Below are 23023 nucleotides of genomic sequence, written 5' to 3' on the forward strand. Positions count from 1 at the left end.
TAAGCTCAAGCAAAGAACAACACTCTCTCCAAATTTAGAGCTAAACAAACACTTTCAGTTGATAATCTTTTTTTTAACATAGAAGTTTATTTTTCTACCCCTACTTTGCATTACCATTACCTTTTTGTATTCAAATTGCTATTGGTAGCAATTTTACTCCACCCCAGTCCTCCTGCACCAAAGTTGGGCCAGCCATTTGCAAAATTAGAGCCACTCCCTATATGGCTCCCACAAAAAAATAATAAAACCACTCCTATAGGTTTATACGGTAGCACTCCTCTATCACGTAAGAAATGCCAGGGCACCCTGGATTTTATAAAATAATGATGAAAGGAGCTCTGAGGAAGGGATATAGTCTTGCAGTGGAATGTAAGCATTACAATAATTTTTATGTCTAAAAGATTCTTTCAAAATTTGTTTTTGAATAATAAATCAGAAATAGAAATGTGGAACTGGCTACTCCTGTCTAGTGATGTGCCAGCTGAGTATTATTTCCATTTATTGAATGCTGAGTACATGCCTAAGTATGATTCTACCACCTACAGATGCAGCCAAGTTCCTTTACCATGTTATGTCTCTTCCAGTTAAAAAATACCAAAATTTGCCATCGGGTGGTGCATGGTCTATGGCGTTTTCTATTGTGTTTAGCTGGCAAGTCTTTGCACTATAGCACCATTAGAGGCAGGATTTGACAATCAAACAATGTTGTCTGGACAGGGTGAGACAAAATGTGAAAACTTGCTGGCTGCATCTGCATTAGAAATAAACTAAATTCTTTAAAATTCTAGTGCTACCAGATTTTAAAAAGTATCATCAAACCACCCACATAGAGCAAACCCTAAAACTGACTTTACGTACATTGGTCCAGAAGATAAAGACCCAGCATTTCCCACCATAAAGGGATACTGATGTATAATTTACGTTCTAACATTTACATTTTTAGTTTTAATAATGGTGTGGGCAGCAATTTCAGTTCATTATTCATGTAGAAACTGTTCATTAAAGCAGCTACCTGCCTCAGTTATTCTTTTTTATCTTCCTGTCGTATATGACAGAGCATTTTCTTCTACTGACTTGCCACCATTCTGACATCTGCCGCTGACACATTAATGCATAATTAGCAGTGCAGATGATTTCTAAATTCATTCTTTAGGATGTCAAAACCTGCTCCAGCCATCAGGTAAACTGAGTGTCACGGCTCATTAGCCTTTACTGTATATGATATAATTGAAGCTAAAGTTCCCACAGTCTCTCCCTATATTTAATGTATTTGGGGTGTCAGTGCCCTCTTCATTTCACAAAATAATGTATTTAGATGTGGTGATAATGTTCTTTGAAGTCACTGTATCATTATGTACAAGTGTATGTATGGCCTTTACTGTACAAGCTGATTCAGAAGCTAAAGCTGGCCATACACGCACCAATAATATCGTACGAAACCTCGTTTTGTACGATATTCGGTGCGTGTATGGCATGTCGGCGAGTCGATCGATATCGCAGGAAGCTGCTGAAATCGGTCGACTCGCCGATCGGCCAGGTTAGAAAATTTTGATCGGGCGCCATAGAAGGAGCCTGACCAAAATCTGCCGTCAGGGCTGAATCGGCCTATGGTCGCATGAAACATCGTCCAATCGCCACATGTGTGGCCACCTTAAGACCTACAGTGTTTTTTTGACAGCTCCTAAAACCACCCATTACTTTTCCTATTGAAGCAAACTGAAACTCCCTGATACATTGAAATAATCACCAGCAGTAGTAGTGTTTCAATTAGGGCATAAATGGTGTTTTGTTCACCAGCATTTAGTTGCAACTAAATAACATTGTCACTATTCCTGATATATATAAGAAAAACACAAAAATATATAAAGCCTTTTGCCATGGAACATTTGAAAACATGAAATTTATGGCAGACAGTATCAGCAGTTCTGCCCATTTCTCTACTAGTACATGCTATTAGTATAAAGCAGAGCACTGGTAGCAGCATTTTTTCTTGTTTTCCTGTTATCTGTTCATTGTTCTAAGGCCAGGCTGAACAGGTAACAGGTTATGGTTTGATATCTTGGTTATAAGTTAAATATGAAAAAAAAGTTGCTTTTTTTAACAAAATGTATTTAGTACAGGATTATGTTGAAGTACCACTATTTAAATGGATACTGTCATGATTTTTATGGTGTACATTGAAAATATACATCTGTTTACATAGAAAATAATTCACTCTATTATTTAAAATGTTATTCTTGAACCAACTAATGTATTTTTTTTTGTAATATTGGTGTGTAGGCGCCATCTCAGTGCATTGTGCCTGACTCTGAGCTTTCAGAAGGAGCCAGCGCTACACATTAGAACTGCTTTCAGGTAACCTATTGTTTCTCCTACTCCCATGTAACTGGAGGAGTCCCAAGCCAGACTTGGATTTCTTACTATCGAATGCTATTTTGATATCTACTGGGAGCTGCTATCTTGCTCCCTTCCCATTGTTCTGCTGATCGGCTGCTGGGAGGGGGGATATCACTCCAACTTGCAGCTCCGCAATAAAGTGTGAGTGAAGTTTATAAGAGCACAGGTCACATGGCTGTGGTGCCCTGGGAAATGAAGAATATGGCCAGCCCCATGTGAAATTTCAAAATTAAATATAAAAAAAAAATCTGTTTGTGTTTTGAAAAAACAGATTACAATGCAGGATTCTGCTAGAGAAGCTCTATTAACTGATGCATTTTGAAAAAAAAACATGTTTTCCCATGACAGTATTCCTTTAAATGCAATCTCCACAACAGTACCCCATTAAATACTTTCGCCACTTAAGTTCCCCTAAGGACTACATCCAAATAATTTATTTTATCGGTTACAAATATTGATCCTAGACCTTTGATAAAAGAAGACGACTCAGCAATATTAGACATTTAATTTTACTGCCATTTGACGATCTTGAAGTAATACTTGAAATACCCTTCACTATTGTCATAGCTACAAATTCACAGCTATTATAGGTTCAACTCCTTCTTCAGAGCCAGATATTCCACCAAACTTTAGCAACATATGGTATTCCTGCAAAAACCCATACTCCATAAGTACTATACTTTATAAGTTACTAAATCAAGCTGAAACTAATTACTGAAAACAGAAAGCAAGAAGTTCTAAATCAGGTGATGTATCCCTTAAGAATAGACAAAAGGTTTTTCTTTAAAGTCAGCCAATCAACCAACCTTTCAGCAATAAGTATCGCACGCATGTACAGATAGTACTTCATGCCCACAAAAACTTGCTACAGTGCCCTTACATACTAGAGAGTGCATATTTTGTTCCAATCTCCCTACAGGGATAGCAAGTCTTGGATGGATTTAATTGATTTAATTTAAAGAACAAAGCATCTAAAACAGAAGCTTAGGGGCACATTTACTAACCCACGAACGGGCCGAATGCGTCCGGTTGCGTTTTTTTCGTAATGATCGGTATTTTGCGATTTTTTCGGAAAATTATCGCGACTTTTTCGTTACAAATACGATTTGCGCGAAAAAACGCGAGTTTTTCGTAGCCATTCCGAAAGTTCCGCAAAATCTGGCGATTTTTTCGTAGCGTTAAAACTTGCGCGAAAAGGCGCGATTTTTTCGTAGCTTTTAAACTTGCGCGAAACGTTGCGCCTTTTAAGTTTTAACGCTACGAAAAAGGTGCGATTTTTCGCGCAAGTTTTAACGCTACGAAAAAATCGCCAGATTTTGCGCAACTTTCGGAATGGCTACGAAAAACTCGCGTTTTTTCGCACAAGTCGAAATGGCTACGAAAAACTCGCGTTTTTTCGCGCAAATCGTATTGGTAACGAAAAAGTCGCGATAATTTCCGAAAAGTCGTAAAGGCGCCGAAAAAATCGCAAAAAATACGAAAAAGTCGCAAAATGTTCGTTTTCCAATCGGAATTCTTCCAATTCGGATTCGAATTCGTGTCTTAGTAAATCAGCCCCTTAGTGTAGAAAGCAATGGTTTATGTGGCACATACTGATTAATTCTTAAAACTAATGTTACAGAACATAATCTTGAATGTGATCCTTCAATACACTTTCATAAAATTTGCCTGCTCCACATGTCAGTATTGCAGAGATTTAATCACCAGGTTATGATTGCACATTATGCACTGTGGCTGCAGGTGGGGCGGAGAGGAAAAATGGTACTGAGCCAAGTACTATTATGCTTCTGTGTTCTTTACATCGCCTTCTTTGAAAGTTAGATGAGTGCCACATACACTACATGGCCAAACATATATTTTGCAAAACATATCTGGACTCTCCATCTAAAGTATAAACCAACACTGATTGCTGAGTTCCAGTCTCTTTAGGGTGCTTGTGCTTTTTATGTCAACTTTTTACAGTTTTGCAGTGTGAAGGAAAATTCTGGGTTTGGTAGATATCAGAAATTTATTTTGGTAGAGATGGAATAATGGACTGGGGCAGTTTTTTATGGTTTAATCTGTAGTCCATGAAAGCAAAACATAAGACAACAGTGCACTGACATTTTTGATCATTTTCTGCTTTTTAGTTTGTGGCAGCGGTCTGCAGAGGCTCCTTCCCGTTTCCACTGCTCCCCATGCACAAAGTCATGCATAGTGGGTTGCTAAGGGTGGAGAGGAAGAAGAGGACAGGATTACTCCAGTCCATCCATAGTTTCATAAGCTATTACCTTCAAGGATAAAGACACCTTATACTTCAGGGATACTTCAAAACCTCATAAGCTCATTTGGGAACCTTTAATTCCCCAGGATATGCAAGTTGGCTGGTTGAAATAGTGGTCTGAGAGAGACCTTGTTCAAATTAGCATTTTTACACACAGAGTTACACCAGTTAAACTTTTCCACCATCAACAAATAATGCCCTGTTTTAAATCCCCCTGGAAACGTAATATTTACTCTAGATGTAAACATCTGCATAACCTTCTTTAAAACATGGTGTTTTATATTTCTTTTGATGATGTTCATATTCAATAACTTTGACTCATGGTAAGAGCCTGGGCACTTGGCCTATGTCTTAACATATTAAAACGAGATGGGAACCCACAGTGATTTTGGAAGTGTGGGAAGTTTGGTGCTACATGAGTTGGTCCTGTTTAAGGATCTGGAGCTTCTAAACCAAGGTCTAAAACAGGATACAATCTTTAATTCATTTATTGTGACTTGCAAAGAATCCAGCTACAGAAAGTCTATAAAGTCAGGGTTTCACTAATGGTAAGCTTAAACCACTAAAGCCTCATTTATCAACACTGGGGCCAGTGCAAAAAAGCACCATTGATTTGTCCAATGGGATTTGGTCAAGATGAAGAGCTCTTTAAAAATTTGTTGAAATCATTCAAGGTACAACCCACATTTTTTTTTTTAACTAACAAGATTTGATTTTTATTTTTCTTTACCTTTCTTCACACACTGTTTGTTTTGGCATAACCCCACACACTTGCTAAACCTTGTATAACCCAAATGTTTGGCCTGTGTGTCAAATGATGAATTTGGAAAGCAAAACACTTCCCATAGAAATATTTAATAATTAACAAATACTTCATTTTTGGCACCATTTACAAGGGATTTCAATCACTAAAGGGAAAACATACCCTCTATTTTGACATAAACTCATTTAGTTGAGCTTGCATAGAAAACTTTCAGATATAAATATAAATAAGTGTTTGTTGCCTGTGTGTTTGCCAGTGCCCTCCTAGAGTCTTTCTGTAATACAACCCGTCCCTTATCTTGTTCCACTGTGAAGTGATGGACTTGAAGTCCCCTTTTAGAGAGCATGTGCACCACCCAATATGTTAAGCTGAGAAACTTCACCCCAGAACTGATCACTTCTTAATGGAACAACGTAAGGGAGGGGGTTGCACTACAAACTCAGCATTAGAGGAAATAGCTTGTGTCTTTCAAACTGTAGAATCAGGCATGTTTGTGTAAAACAAATACACAGTTATAGTTACATCTGCAGTTCATAAGCCCAACTGATACCAAGAGGTATATTTTCTCTATACGCAATGAACCTGACACTCAATGTACACTGATGATTTACAAGGTACAGTGTGTCAACTACAATTCATAAATCCAGATTGCTCATATCAAACATATCCAATTATTTATCCAGACTCACAGCTCACAGCTCTGTTCCACTTAAAGATATATGACAAAGGGAAAAAAACATGCAAGGATACTCACAGTCAGAACAGAAAAGTCTTGTGTAATCTTAACTCTCTGTGCCATTCTACACATCCACTCCAGATAGGTGAGACACTTAGCCAATTCAAATCTGGAAAGTTCAAGATGCTCTCTTTTTAATTTAATGTTCATATATTACCCCACTTCTGAAAGACTAGACCAGGGGTCGGGAACTTTTTGGCTGAGAGAGCCATAAACACCACATATTTTAAAATGCTGCGGGGCAAGGTAGGGTGGGTCCCAAGGATGCCGGATGCGGATATGATGCAGAGGAGGGCGTGGCCTGTGCTCGGTGGATAGAAGACGTGTTCCGCCGAGCGCAGGCCATGCCCCCCGTTATTTTTTTTATTAAAGATTTGGCAGCGAGCCAGATGCAGCCATCAAAAGAGCCACATCTGGCTCCCGAGCCATAGGTTCCTTACCCCTGGACTAGACTATAAGCAATTTCACCACACTCTTGGATCATCATATTGCACTTATTATTATAAAGTAACCAATGACTTTTCTTGGTTGCTGATAGTCCTTAACATAGGCCAGCAAAAGCCATGGACTTATTATTTTGGACATTCTTCTTCACCATTATAGAAAGCATCTTAATGTGCACTAATAATCACAAATATATTTCTTACAAAAAGCAGAATGGATAAATTATAAGACAGAGCAAATTTCTTTATTTAGCTGTTAATCCTATTATTGTTATTGACTCTATCTCATCTGTCTAATATTTAAATGTATTAAATTTCAACAGACTCAAAATATCAAAAACATTAACAGAAAAGAGAGAAAAGAAACAAAGCCTCCAGAATTGTCATCCACAAAATATATCTTTACAATATATTTCCATGTAAAGATGGAGCTTCCATAATACAATTAAAAAATTTTTAAACATTCTCCCTCTTATCCCAAATAACCCTAATATTTGTACTGCAATAGGTTTGCATTCCTTTGGCCTTATTTTATTTTTTTATTCTTTTTTTATGGTTTTGGATAGAGTGTTTTTCAACATGTTAATTATACTATTCATGAATAATGAACTCACACAATTCAGCACTTGAAGAGTTATTATGGCAAGATAATATACATTTTCCATACTATCAGTTTTATGAGGCTTTTCTCTTTTATAAATCTCTCTTTCTATCTCCATTAAGATGAGATAATATACTATACGAACTAACTAATTTTCCCTATGAACAGTGCAGTATTTTATTTTATCCTATGAGCAGTTATTTAAACTGAACAACACTTTAAAAGTTCCCATTAACATATTTCAAATTTGTATGTAATTAGAGCTGTGAGATAAATAACAAACATATAAGTAAGATTTTTATTTAATGTGAATTCTATCATAAGTATGATATAGGAAGTGCTCTCCTAAGACAATCTGCAATTGGTCTTCATTTTTTATTATTTGCATTATTTTACTTTTTTTTGCAGCTCTTTAGTTTGGAGTTTCAGAAGCTATCTGGTTGCTAGGGTACAAATTACCCTAGCAACCAGAGAGTGGTTTAAATGAGAGACTGGAAAATGAACAGGAGAGGGCCTGAATAGAAAAAACAAGTATAAAAAGTAACAATAACTAAAAAACTGTAGCCTCACAGAGCAATAGTTTTTTTGGCTGCTGGGGTCAGTGACCCCCAGAAAGCTGCAAAGAGTCTGACAAAAATGCATAGTATTCAAAAACTATGGAAAATAAATAATGAAGAGCAACTGAAAAGTTGCTGTTGGCTGTTCTATAACATACTAAAAGTTAACTTAAAGGGAAACAACCCCTTTAAGGCATGGAGATACAAATTATGGAAAGATCCCTTATCCGGAAAACCCCAGATCCCGAGCATTCTGGATAACTGCTATCATACCTGTATCATCATCACCCGCCTGACATCCTGACAATGCGTCAAGGGAGGCCACCGGCGGCCAGGGGAGCGGTAAAAGGGATTGAGTATCCCGGCTTCCCAGTCCGACCCTGATCTTAGCTCATGTTTGCACTACATTGTATCTGTTATTTATGGCATTTCCTCTGACTTGCAGTTGTGAAGTTTAATTATAAAAGAACATGTTACTATTGAATTTGAATGCAATACTTTAACCACTGTTCTATATACAAATAACTCACAGTTATATAATTTACCCCATTACATTTACATTACAATAAAGTTACATCAATTTTCTGGCCACGTATATTTCCTGTCTTCCATTTTCCTGTACATCTAAACATGAAACAAATTCTCCAGTTATAATGTGCGTAAAAAGCCCCAGATCTTTATGTGAGAGAAACAGGGAGACAAAAACAGCAACAAACTACAATTTTTATTAAAGTCTAATACCATTTTATTATTTGGAAATCTGGTAACATCAAAGAATATTTAATTTTCTGGAAAATTCTCCATTATTTGAGCCCCATCAAATGTTAATCTTTTCACACCTACACATTAAATGAGCCATTAACCAACTCACTTGTCAGTACATGACAGATTTACTAGTCGCTATCTAAGTTTGAATCCATATTTGTGCATGTAATATCTTACATAAGTGCAAAAATGATTATCGTTTTACAGCACTGACAGCATTAATGGGTGCCTTGCATGGTGTGTAGCCATTCCTGTCAGGGCAACAATGTAGGGCAGCGTTGAGGTTTGTTCATTCTCTTAATAATATCTGCAACTCTTACACTATAACTGATGACATGGATCAAATTTCTACATCATTTTTCATGTCTACTTTCTACTAACATTAAAGGAGAAGGAAAGTCATTTTGGCATTTTACTGCCAATAGATTCGCCACATTAGTGCCACCTAGAACGCTATATTTATTCTGCAGAAACCATTACCATACCTGAGTAAAGAGCCCTAGAAGTTTTCTGTTTGCTTAGGATAGCAGCTGCCATTTAATTTGGTCTTCCTAGCTTGCTGCTGTAGCTCTAGCCGTTATAGCTCAGGTCACACATTCCAAAGGGTGGGGAGAGTGAGTTTTATGCATTTTTATTGGAGGGGGAGCAGGAGAGGGGAGAGAACTGTACAGACTCTGACCCGGGAATGAAGGATTTTTCTGAGAGAGGAAGTCAGATACATATATAGTTACATAGTTACATTGGGTTGAAAAAAGACCATCAAGTTCATCCCTTCCAAATAAACATACATACATAAACCGTATATACTCGAGTATAAGCCGATCCGAATATAAGCCGAGGTACCTAATTTTACCTAAGAAAACTGGAAAAACTACTGACTTGAGTATAAGCCTAGGGTGGGAAATGCAGCCGCTACTGCTAAGTTTTAATAATCAAAATAAATACCAATAAAATTACATTAATTGAGGCATCAGTGGGGTATTTGTTTTTCAATATTTATTTAAAAGAAAAACAGTAAATTAGCTCTGTAAGCGGAGAAGAGGGTAATGTATGTATAGGGAATGTACTTGTACAGAGTATCATGTCATGTTTTCCAGAGAAAACAACCCCAACCTCGACAGTCTAACCTCATAGCTTAAATCTTCCATCCCCTTTACCAGTTTAGTTGCACGTCTCTGCACTCTCTCCAGCTCATTAAGAAGAAGAACATGTTTCAAAAAAGGAGACAAATCCTGTGTTTCCTTTGATAGAGGACTCAGTGCTGTGAGTTCTGTGAGTGCTTATGGCTGTATTTACATAAACCTTTCTGATAAAGCTTAGTTTTTACCTTTCCTTCTCCTTTAAGGGTTTCCACCATTGACCCAATTTGACATATTTCTGTGGAGGTGAATGAAATGGATACAAATATTTTGAGAACTATCTAATTGCTTTGCATGTCACTAATGTTGATAAATGAAAGTCTTACTACTGCATTTAGCTTCATATACTCTATGAAATATATACAGTATGAAATGTAAATATGCTCACACACAACACACAGTCTGATGAAACTCTGGATTCATATCACACCGGATTAGGTCACACAGACAGGTCACATGCTCCCCACAAAAACTGTGGTGGCTCTTACTCATATACAGGATTATGTCCAGGAAAAGGGCCAAATTCAGCGCATATGGGAAAATGGATATTTTTGCAAGACTGAAACTACGTAATAGTCACATTCACCAAGGAACAGTAAATAACCATATGCACATTCAAAGACAGAGGTCAGGGTCTCATCAAGCTCAGAAATGCAGTCTCAGCTACCTCACATTCTGTAGCAGATCAGTTAATGTTGTAGAATCCTCATTTATTTGAGAGAATAGGGGAAAAGGCTTTGAGGTACAACTGCCATGAAACACAGCTGTATTGGAAAGTTTTGTTTCATTTAAGGCAAAATGTAGAAACAAACTTGACTCAGTATTCAATGTGGAAAAGAAAAACTGTAGTACCGTGTTAGCCAGTGTCAAAAATAATAATAATAAAAAAAAACAACAACAAAACTGCATGTTGCCTGATGAAGGGGCCTTAGAGCTCCGAAAGCTTGCAATGTATTTTTATTGTTAGCCAATATAGGTATCATTTCTACAATACTCTTGTATTTGTGTTTTTATTTTATTATTATTAATGTGGAAAAGAGAAATTCTTGGCTCTTCCAAATAGATATGTGAAAAGCCAACACTGCTATCCTCAAAGAAACAGAGTAATGTCACTACAACTACAAATGATACTATCCATGACTTCAACCAGGCAAAAAAACATTTTTCAAAATTGGACTTCAAAGCAGGTTATCATCAACTTGAACTGCTTCCAAACCACATTGGGCTGAGGAGAAACAAATAAAGTATCTTCTGCTTCTTACATAACACAATGCAATTCCTGTTCAACAAACGTTCTCTGGGCTTAAAAGTATGAAAAACACCAGTGATGACATTTTAATTTATGGAGCAACCCAGGTTAAGCAAGGCAAAACAAGTTGCTTCTGAAAATGTCACAGGGACCCAGGTGCATGAACCCTCAGTCTTTTGGGCAGTCGAGCAACGATACAAGATCTATCAGAAAGCGGTTTTACTCACCAGCTTACTCAGGTGGCCCAAATGCAGATCCCCCAGATGCCACATGTCCAGACGGAACCAGGAAACAGCACTAATCAAGCCGGAGTAGTCAATTTGTTTATTACATATTAAAAGGTTAAAAAACATAAAGCCAGATGTGTTTCTTACTCACAGGTAAGTAATAAAACAAGTTTACAGTAAAAAATGAGTCAGGCTTTTATTTATTTTATTTTTTACACCTTAGATATGTAATATACAAGTTTTTTAGGATTACTTCTGCTTGACTAGTGGTGTTTCCTAGCCCAGTGTGTGAAAGCCTTGAAGGAGCAGTTCAGTGTAAAAATGAAAATGGGCAAAACTGATGGACTGTGCAAGAAAAAAAATGTTTTCAATATAGTTAATTAAGCAAAAATGTAATCTATAAAGGCTGGAGTGGCCAGATGTCTAACATAATAACCAGAACACTACTTGCTCCTTTACAGCTCTCTAAGCTGTTAGCAGTCATTAACCAAATTGAACTTATTGTAGACATGAGTCCAGTTGGTTTTGGTGCTGTTCTAACACAGAAACCCAAAGTTAAACAGTATGTGTTTTGGCAGTGTAGTATTTTATAAGCAGATATTTTTAAGCAAAGAATTGTGACAAATTATGACAAATCTGCGTAGAGGAAAGCTTTGTTTCCCATGCATAGACCAGCGAGATGACATGGTGGTGTCAGCCTACATTGCACATTAGGTGCCAGGTGCATGTAAGGAACTTTTCGATATATCTTTTTTACTAGTACTGTAGTACCATGGTGTAATGTTAGCATTGACCTAAAAAGGCTATTTTATATTGGAGAGATGGTTACTCCAGCTACCCCAGTGGTTGCAATTGTTAGATAAACTCCTTTTTTTCAACAAAGGTTTCTCCCTGCTGTGAATCCCACTGGCAACAGATTATTGCCACCTTGATTATTGCCAACAATGCATACCAATTCAGAAGCTTTGCTTTGTACCTCAGATTTAAACAGACTTTTTTTTCTCAAAATCAACAATAAAAGTGACGCACATAATCACACCAGACTTTGTAGTTTGGCAGTGGGAGTCTGGGTCTGATATAAAAAAACAGAAGGGGTCCAAACTAGATCCTTTGTATGATGGGCACAGTCATCAAGGGCTCCACGGTCACAGTAGAAAATGCTGAGCAAAATCTTATTCAATCTGCCCCTTATTTGAAAAGGATTCTTGAGAATCAGTTGATACTGATAATTACAGTTTGTATTTACAAATAATGATTGGTTCACAGAGAGAAGATCTGTAGAGGAAAATGCATAAGAAATACAACCACAGTGCTCACCATCAGATACCCAATGAGAGTGAAGATAAACATATTACATTAAATACACTGTATTTAATTTTTCATTTTGTTAATATTTGCCTATAGCAGCCTTTCCTGGATATATTGTTCATGTTTTTTGTGCTTTGCTTATTGCTGTAGTGCACTGCTGACATTAGATGGCTATATGGCAAGAAATCTATGTGTGAAGCCATTCTAATGAAGGCATGTAGAGCCGAAACTAGGTTCCTTAATCCTGGTGATAAACTGTTCAATCCAACCCGCATATGGAACAAAAGGGATAAAGTTTGCCCAGGAGCAGTAACCAATAGCAACCAATGAGATATTTGCTTTTAAGGGAGAAGGAAAGGCTAATAAAGAGTTAATCTCAAGCATATCTTCAGTTGTCTCAATAGTGCCCTTAAGTCTCCCCATACTTCTCCCGTTCAGATGATCAGAAGCCAAACAGGAAGAAAAAACACTGAGCTGTGTAAAGAAAGTTCCCATAATGCCTCACTCCTGCACCAAAAGCAAGACCGGTGTACATGCTCAGTTAGTTAGACTATGAGGAAGCTTCTTGCTGATTGGCTCAGATCCACATTCCTAAGGGGGGGGAGTGAGTTCTTAGCATTCTTGAGGGAGGGGGGAGCAGGAAAGGGGAGAGAGCAGAGAGCTGCGTGACACAACAAATCTTTTGACAGATAACTCAGTGCAGTGTTTCTGTGAGTGCTTATGGCTGTATTTACATAGACCTTTCTGATAAAGCTTACTTAGTTTTTACCTTTCTTTCTCCTTTAAACAAGTGACCAGTAAATATTACATGCTGATTGGTTTCTATGGGTTACTGCTCCTGGGCAAATTTAGTGCTATTTATTACATAACCCCAACATTCTTTTGTTTGTTCCTGGGTCAGGACATTGCACACATTATAACATATGTTTTTTTTTAATGTATACATTTCCACAATTCAAGAAACATACTTTTTTGTAATCAAAATACAAAACAATAATTAAAAAAACTTTTCTTGATTTTTGATAAAACGAAATACATTGCTCACTTATTAGGGTAATTCTCTCTTGGCAGTCTGGGGAAAAGTACAGCTCTGGATTTATGATCGCATTTTTTCAGAGAGATCAGGTTTGATGTTCTGCTGTTGTTTTTTCTTGTTTCCTTTAACATACACAACTGCTTTCTGACTTATTCAAACCTCTAGGATAGCTTCCTTGGTGGCCTATTCCTGCTGCTTCAAAATACTGTAGAAGTGGATGATTGGCATCAGTAATATTAAAGGGGATGTAAAGGTGAAACACAATATTGCAAGCACTGCATGTAAACCTAAATAGCATATTTGCAATGTACTTCAATTAGAAATGTTGTACTGTTTCTTTAACTGATTCTGTGCAGCTAAATTCACTGCTTGTCTCCTCTCCCTCCTGAAGCTGCGCACAGGAATCCTTTTCCGGTTGGCCGGCCAGAATAATAAGGAAAAGATCAGCGCTGCTCTGCATTCTGAACGGCAGAGAAGCAGAGTGGGGTTGTGTCATTTGTTTATTTATCATTGAGGCTAATCTCAGTAAGAAACAACCCCGCTCTGCTTCCATGCCCTTCGGAATGCAGAACTGTGCTGATCATTTTCTCACTACTCGGCTGGGAAAAGGATTCAGGAGGGAGAGGAGCAGTAAATTCAGCTGCACAGAATTGGTTGCTTTAACCAACGTTTCCAACTGAAGCAGTACAGGCGATATTGTTTTTGCCTTTACATCCCCTTTAAGTTAATAGTAGAGGACAAAATACGGTGCAGGTTCTCACAATGTTTTTCGGTGCGGAATTGTTAAATCCTCTTTATGATTCCAAAATATGCAGTAATGACCAAGAATGGTAAATTAAAATCGGACTTTACACTTACAAAGTCATAAACTAAACTTTTCATGGATTTTACTTCTTCCTGGTGAAAAATTATATTAGCAGCAATCAATAATCCAATATAATTTCAAATTATTATATATATAAAACACAGTTTTTATAGCACATATGCATATGCTTCCATGCATTAAAACATGAAGAGAAGCAATGAAAACATATGGTAAATAGCAAGCCATTTATTAGTTGTATATATAAAACGTGACATGTATCCACCACCAAGCCATGATCCCATGCAATATAAAGAATTCTGGATTTAAAGTCACTGAGAAAAAAGACTAGCATGTTACAGAACCTAATTTACAGTCTTTATGAATCATTTATTACACATTTGCATAGAACACATTTATGTTTTCTCAGATATTTGGAGCATTGAACGTATTACAAATTCCCCATGCAGAATAACCTAGCAGAGTACATAAGAGGAAAAACACAATGACTGTTTTTGACAGCCATGTAACAAGGCAAAACATGAGAAGCTGACAAACTGCTATGAACAAATGCAAATGGTATCTTTATTTCATGGGGTGATTCTGATGCCAATGCAAAAAGCCAGCCAGAAGTACAGAAATTCAATACCTGACTTATTTTGGGGGATGTAATCCATAACATACAGTTGACCTGTAAAAGAAATAATTTATAGTGGAAGATAATTTTAATTTGGGACCAGAGCCAAATTTAATCCATTGCTGTGCGGATGCCGTGGCCTGTACAGACTTGTGAAACCAGATGTGCAGTCACTACTATAATTATGGCTATACCAGTGTAAGCTAAATTATACCCAAAACCTGTTTTAGGTGGCCTATAGAACTAGGATATGTCTCATAGAGCCCATAAGATTTTGAGATGTGTTAATATCTTTAGTAACCAGATGGTCTCCCTGCGTAAATTTGTAGTATAACTTTCCCTTAGTATTTGTGCAGCAAATAGTCACCATTTTAAGCATGAAACAGGAGTATAGTTGATATGGCTTGTACAGTAGAACTGTTGGAAAATTTGGAAAAATTGAAAATTTGAACATGGCAGTAAGAGTAGAAAGTTTGTGTAGTTAGGAGCATGGTTCTCACACTGATTAACTTAAAGAAAAAAAAAAGAAAGAAACCAAGCCACTTTAAAAAAACAAAACAAAACAAAGCTCCTTTGCCCCTTGGAATCTTCCCCCCTGACCCCTTCTGTATTTGCCCCTTTTTTATTTATATTCCTCTTGTACTCCCCCTTTTACCCATTCCTAAAAGGAAAACTATAACTTCAAAATGAATACTTAACAACAGATAGTTTATATCACATTAAGTGGCCTATAAAAGAATCTTACCAAAATGGAATATATACATGGTCGGACTGGGCCGGCGGGCCCAGACCCGATCCTGGCCGACACTCCCCCGTCTGTAGAGGCATTAGGCGTGTGGAGGCCATGGCGGGGGCCCCTTGGGGGGTGTGGGGCCACTGGGGCAGCAGCCCTGGTGCGCCCAGCACCCCCTATTCCAACCCTGAATATATATCAGTAAATATTGCCCTTTTGCATCTTTTCCTCTGAGCCTCCATTTAGTGATGGGCTGGGTGCTCCCTCAGAGATCAGCTGACAGGAAATAATGCAGCTCTAACTGTAACAGGAAGTAATTAGGGAGAAAAAGATAGAACTCTGTCCATTCATTGGCTGATGGGGCCTAGCATGTATGTGTGCCTTGGCTTGTTTGTGTGCACCATGAATCCTATGATCCCGGGGAGGTGGCCCTTAATACTGTTTTATGCAATATATTTTTATAGAGACCAACATTGTTTGGTGGTATCATTTTCCTTTGAATTTTCCTTCCTTCCCCTACCTATCCCCTTTATCACACTTAGTTGTTTTAATGGAAACCACTGTGCTTTAGACAACTTTTTATTGAGATATCTGTATGTTATCCTACCCATTAATAATAAAGAAAAAGGAAACAAGAATTCCAGTACAGCAGTAAAAAACAATTAAATAAACCTTATAAGTGTATTTTACGTTCCCTTTTACAGTATGCAATATTCATTCAAATTATGCTATACACTGCAGAACCATATATTTAAGAACACACTGTACATAGAAAGAAGATGGAATGAGTCATCAATGTATTTTGAGATATATATATATATATAACAAGAACAAACGGAGCACACCCTATTGAGATTCAAATGCCCAAGGTGCTAGCAAAAAAATATACAGCAAGAGAATGAGCTGCACACACCAGGACTTGGCAAAAATATAATAAGTTTATTTAAGAAAAGAGATCCAACGTTTCGAGCACTAACTGTGCTCTTCCTCAGGGAAAAAACCAAAAGTTAGTGCTCGAAACGTTGGATCTCTTTTCTTAAATAAACTTATTATATTTTTGCCAAGTCCTGGTGTGTGCAGCTCATTCTCTTGCTGTATATATATATATATATAGAGAGAGAGAGAGAGAGAGAGAGTACCACACACTCAAGGACTGCAAAAGAAAAAAAGTATATTGAAAAAACTCCAACGTTTCGAGTACAAACAGTACTCTTCTTCAGTGGGAAAAACCCTTTGTATATCTATATCTATAAATATATCATAAATTTTGGCTAAAAGTTCCTTGTATTCTAACTGTTCCTTGTATTCTAACTGTATTCTAACAGTTCCTTGTATTCTAAACCAGCTATGATTTTTTCTGAAGAGACAACCATAGAATCTAGAACAGGTATGGGATCCATTATCCAGAAATCCGTTATCCAGAAAGTTCCGAATTACGGGAAAGCCATCTCCCATAGATTCCATTATAAGCAAATAATTCTAATCTATAAAAATGGTTTCCCTTTTCTCTGTAATAATAAAACAGTACCTGTACTTGATCCCAACTAAGATATAATGAATTCTTATTGGAAGCAAAACAACTTTTAGTAGACTTAAGGTATGGAGATCCAAATTACGTAAAGATCTCTTATCTGGAAAACCCCAGGTTCTGACCATTCTAGATAATGGGTCCCATACCTTAGCAGTTTCTGACACGTTACTTTGTAACCTGAGCCGATGCCAAGGGATTGCGACCATGAGTACGATGTGAAACTTTATCAAGGTATATTCTTTATTAGTTTTAGTGTTAATTTTTTAAAACATTACTATTTTTAATTTGTTACTGTTAGCAATTACACTTATTAATGTTAATAGTGTGCCAGATTTTATCATTATGGTTGGAGCAGGAGCATATTGCACAGGGAAATTAAGTCTTAAAAGTGAACCCCACACCTACTGCCTGCTTCAGGGCAGACATCTGGAAGGTCAGTTAGGTTACATTGATTTACAGGAAAAAAAAATGTTTAAACTGGAAAAAAAACAGACCCACAGATGCAGGACAGGTATTGCCAGTTTAATTCCATACTATGTCGTTTCCAGCAAGCACTGGCTCATTATAAAAAATGGGAAATGATCAATGTTAGTGTGTAAGAAAATTTTATTTTGCAGAACTCTAAAAGATAACATTGTCAAGACATCCCAGAAGCCACATGGCACTGTTACAGAAATAGATATAGATATCTAACATCACAGAAGCACAAAAGTAGTGTGGCTTGGATATTACATGCAGCGTTCCCTGGAGTTGTTTATGTATGGGCTAGAAACTTCAGTCACATCAAGGGCTGTATTAACTGAAATAAACTTGGGGGTTAACTGTGTGCTCTGTGTTACTGTGTGTGCAAGGAGTAAGGTGAAGTTGGCTTGGGTGTTCTTGGTAGGGATAAAGTGGCATTCGTTGAATCCATAGGTGGAGGGTTGCAAATATTGTTTTTATAACCTGCTGTACCTGGGTTATTTCTCACTTCTCTTGCATGCTGGAACATTATGACCAGCCTGTAGATACATATTATTGTACATGTCTTGTCTGGTAAAAAATTTACATAGGCCACTTTGTGAAAGTTAACAAGGGGTGAGTTAAATTTCAATGCTGGAAAAAAATAGCATTGTGTGTCTTAATAATGATAATGTCAGTATACCTCTCTTTTCATCCCTTGTGTACTCCTTGAAATTAATGTACTAACTGTTAACATATTTTTATATATTTAAAGAGTTAACACAGAAATTCAGAATGTTATTTTATTTTAAAATTTTAATTTAAGGTCTAGTTTTTTTTCTTTGTTTCCTCTCTCCTATACCTGCACCTTTATCTACCCCTATAATATCCAATTAAAATAGGCTTCATTTACTGGACAGAATGGCATTGCCAAAGCACACAGGGGAAAGTCCATGCATTGATATATGGGTATGCAGGACGTGGTATTTTTTGGCAGGGATTATTTTTCCCAAGAGTATTTGGGATATTAGGGGGTGTTTTGAGTAAAGGCTTATAAAGTTAATTCTATGGTAAGTGCTGAAATTAGTTCCAGAGTTGTTTTTTATCCAGGTAAATCACTCCTTATTGTAATGTTAGATTTTTGTTCTAAGTCTTGAAAAAGTGAGAAAAAGTGAGAAATGATCCCAATGAAATGGATCACAAGTGGGTTTTTTCCTACTTCACATTCGTCACTGGTACAGTGGGCTCTTCTCTTTATCTGTGTTTTCCACTTTCTGCTTCCAAGCTCTAGTCTGTGTGCATCCATTCTGTATACCCTGTCTGTGTTTTAGGTGGTTTATCTTTATCAGGTATCAGGCTGACTTTTAGTTCTCTGTGGGTTATGCAGTTTCTGTGTGGCCTTGATTTCTTCTTTCAGGAGATTATCTCTGTCATTTTCATATGTTTAGGTTTACTAGAGGTTGTCTCTGGTTTATATGGAGCTTATCCTTCTTTGATACTGACAAAAAAAAAACCTGATTGCACCGGGGATAGTTAGTTAATGTAGGTAGCAGTAATTTGAAATTCTTATAACATAGATTAGTGAGTCTATTTCACACCAGGCTGCAATGAATGGAGGTGTGACCTGGCATGCAAGTCATTAATATTTTTTGCTTTAAATACGGCAGAGGAGAAATGGAGCTGCAGTAGTATCAGGTAGGTCTGGTAGGTAGGTAGCAATTTTCTTTTAACTCTTACTTTGTCTTACAGGAAACAACTCTTGCTGGCCAGAAAGCAGACAAGTAAAGGTTAACAACAGAACCAAAAGCTATTTACAGACACAGAGGCAGCATGGAGACTGATTGAATCAGTTAGCAGTGTGTCACAAGCTGGCCAGGTAATGTACAAGAAACAGTCCAGAAGCGCAGTAAATAAGGGGCAGACAGGAAGCTCAATGTGAAACAATGGTCAAAACAGTCAGGGAACCCAGTGTTCAGAGGAGCTGAGACTAGAGTCAATAACCAAGCAAGGTACTTTGGAAGGGACCAGCCCAGAAACGGAGGAAAGTTTAAAAACAGACTTTGGACCGGATCACACCAAGGCTGGGTCGGATTGCTGACAGTAGAGGAGGGGCTGGAAACATGCTCTACACTGCAGCCTACCAATAATGCCTACCAATAATGGATTTCTGACAGTGTGTGAAGGTATATATATATGTGTGTGCCCACGTGTGTGTTTTTTGTCTAATGTGGGTCATTGATGCTGGTAAACACAAGGCAGGGTTGAACTTTTTACTTTTTTCAAACCAAAGAACTAAGTCACTGTCATTTCTCATGTAATTGTTCTATTCCTTTTACCATTGGGTTCCTTTTTACCATTTTGCACTTTTCATATAGTTACAGTTGCCTATTTGCAACTATCTAACTTTCTTTCTGTTTTTTTGGAGTATATATATTCAGTAATTTTTTAATTTATATTTTTAGTGAGATCTGCTAAAACATTTCTCCTTGGTTTCAACCAGGTCAAAGCAAAAATGAATTTAGGAAAAATAAAAAAATAATTCTTCTAAATCTAGTTAGACCTTTGGTAGGGTTAGAAAGAAATGGTGGTTGTTTTCTGCTAACACCTATTAAGGTTGATATTTACTGCTCTGCATAATGAAAGTAGTTAACCTATGCAATTTACCAAAAATCTAAAACAGTACAATGAATATTTAATATTTAAAGTCTATTGTGGATTTTTTCTTTTGAAATTGAATTACTGGTGATTTTCAGGAGCTGGAATCTGATATACACCTGACTTAAGTCTGAGGGTGGGGTATGAATTATAATACACGTTGTAAGTGATTTTTGTCTGTTTTTTGTAGCCTACAGTAAATTACACAGAATGTTGCTGGCTAATAATGTCTAAAGCTGCACAGTCTGTTATGCACAATATCCCCCAACTCCTTAATCAAGGATGTCCACAAGGCTGTCATATTTATTTATAATAATAAATCAAAATATTTTGTAAAATGTATTCTTGTAAATTATATGATATGGTTATAATTGTTACTTAGGGGCAGATTTACTAAGGCACAAACACTTTGAATGCGTTTTTTTCGTAATGATCGGTATTTTTGTGACTATTTCGTCGCCGTTGCAACTTTTTTGGATATTTTCCGCAACTTTTTCGTCGCCGTCACGAAAAAATCGTATTGTTGTGCCGAGTACAAAAGTTTTGGATTCATTCAAGCTTCAGTATCATGACTTTCCTTGGGCCAGATTGTAGCTGCAGAGTGCCATTGAGCCCTATGGGTGACTTTCCTTGGGCCAGGTTGGAGCTGCAGAGTGCCATTGAGCCCTATGGGAGACTTTCCTTGGGCCAGGTTGGAGCTGCAGAGTGCCATTGAGCCCTATGGGAGACTTTCCTTGGGCCGGGTTGGAGTTGCAGAGTGCCATTGAGTCCTATGGGAGACTTTCCTTGGGCCAGGTGGGAGCTGCAGAGTGCCATTGAGTCCTACGGGAGGCTTTCCTTGGGCCAGGTTGGAGCTGCAGAGTGCCATTGAGCCCTATGGGTGACTTTCCTTGGGCCAGGTTGGAGCTGCAGAGTGCCATTGAGCCCTATGGGAGACTTTCCTTGGGCCGGGTTGGAGCTGCAGAGTGCCATTGAGCCCTATGGGAGACTTTCCTTGGGCCGGGTTGGAGCTGCAGAGTGCCATTGAGCCCTATGGGTGACTTTCCTTGGGCCAGGTTGGAGCTGCAGAGTGCCATTGAGCCCTATGGGAGACTTTCCTTGGGCCGGGTTGGAGCTGCAGAGTGCCATTGAGCCCTATGGGAGACTTTCCTTGGGCCGGGTTGGAGCTGCAGAGTGCCATTGTGTCCTATGGGAGACTTTCCTTGGGCCAGGTGGGAGCTGCAGAGTGCCATTGAGTCCTACGGGAGGCTTTCCTTGGGCCAGGTTGGAGCTGCAGAGTGCCATTGAGCCCTATGGGTGACTTTCCTTGGGCCAGGTTGGAGCTGCAGAGTGCCATTGAGCCCTATGGGAGACTTTCCTTGGGCCGGGTTGGAGCTGCAGAGTGCCATTGAGCCCTATGGGAGACTTTCCTTGGGCCAGGTGGGAGCTGCAGAGTGCCATTGAGCCCTATGGGAGACTTTGAGTGCCATTTATTCCTCTGTAAGGCTTCCAAATCGGAAAGGTTTTTCCACCGTTTCCGATTGTTCAATACAATAAAGTTGCGACGGCAACGAAATAGTCGCGCAAAATACGATAAAGTTGCGACAGCGACAAAAAAGTCGTGAAATTTTCATCTCCAATACGAATTTTTGCTATTCGGGATTCAAATTCGTGGATTAGTAAATCTCCCCCTTTGTGTTCCAGTTTGTGTCGCATAACTCACTTAAGTTATGTATTGTAAAAATAATATACCCTGTGTTTAAAAATGTAAGAATATTAGAAATCAATGCAAAGTTTCTTGACCTGTAATAGAGGTTGCAGCCTTGTGCCTTTATATGATAAAAAAACTCCTTGGTGACTTTTAACATTCTTAACACTCTTAACAATAGTGTGTACGTTTTTCCCAATATAACTAGTATTTGTGAATTGTAATGTATATACTGTATATTTGTATTTATAAAAAGTCAATCGACTATTTAGCATCTAGGCTCCAAAATTGTATTTAATGATGCCTGAAATATCTTGCATGGAGCCTTTGTTTTGCACAATTTAGAATCATTAACAAGCACAGGAACAACTTACGATCACAACCTCAAGGTCATTTGTGAATATGTCAAGAAGCACTGAACCAAAGACAGGCCCCTGGGCACTGCTTCAAATAGTATGTTCAAGGCCAATGGTCCTTAATTTAATCAGCAACCTTCTGTGCAGTGCTGTATCAAATGCTTTAGCAAGTAAATCACTACACCTCAATGTCTAGGTTTCTGGGCACATTCTGTTACATGGCAATTGGATTTATATCCACTCTCTGATGTGATATTGAAAAGGGTGGCTAAAGTCACATAGGAGGACATTGGTTCCTGACTTCTCATGTCAGAATCTGGGGCAAGTCTAGGCTCCCCGTAATGCATCGTCAAACACCCATGTACAAGAGCTAAGTGTAAAATTAGAAGGCATCTTACAATATAGAAATTATTGCCACCATTATCATTTCATAGAATTTTATTTCTCCCCATCTAAAATAATATATTTGCAATCCTGTGGCAATGCTGAAGGTTGGGCATGGCTTTTGTTCATTTCCTGTTGGCTTAAATAAATGTGTCAATAGTAATGAGCAACATTTTGTTGGCAAGCATTAATTCATTGCAAATTCTGCATTTTGCCATTGGCGATTTTTTTTTTTTGCAAAATTGCCATAAAAATTTGCCAAGTGAGGAAAAAGTTGTTGCGGAGTCAAATAAGTTGCATGCATCAAGAAAGT

At 37.8% G+C, this 23023-nt stretch overlaps 1 protein-coding gene across 3 annotated transcripts in view; it reads right to left on the reverse strand.

Annotated features, from left to right (window-relative positions):
* kcnip1 (Kv channel interacting protein 1) overlaps positions 1-23023 on the reverse strand; it is a 203356-nt gene that overhangs the window by 43516 nt on the left and 136817 nt on the right. The window contains exon 2 of one of the 3 annotated variants that reach the window (XM_002937724.4): positions 14936-14977. The exons of the other annotated variants lie outside the window; for them this stretch is intronic. Within the exon in view, the coding sequence (XP_002937770.1) occupies positions 14936-14977 (42 nt within the window). The remainder of the gene's footprint in view (positions 1-14935; positions 14978-23023) is intronic. 3 annotated transcript variants of the gene reach the window in all.

Source organism: Xenopus tropicalis, chromosome 3 (genome assembly GCF_000004195.4).
Source record: "Xenopus tropicalis strain Nigerian chromosome 3, UCB_Xtro_10.0, whole genome shotgun sequence".
NCBI lineage: Eukaryota > Metazoa > Chordata > Amphibia > Anura > Pipidae > Xenopus > Xenopus tropicalis.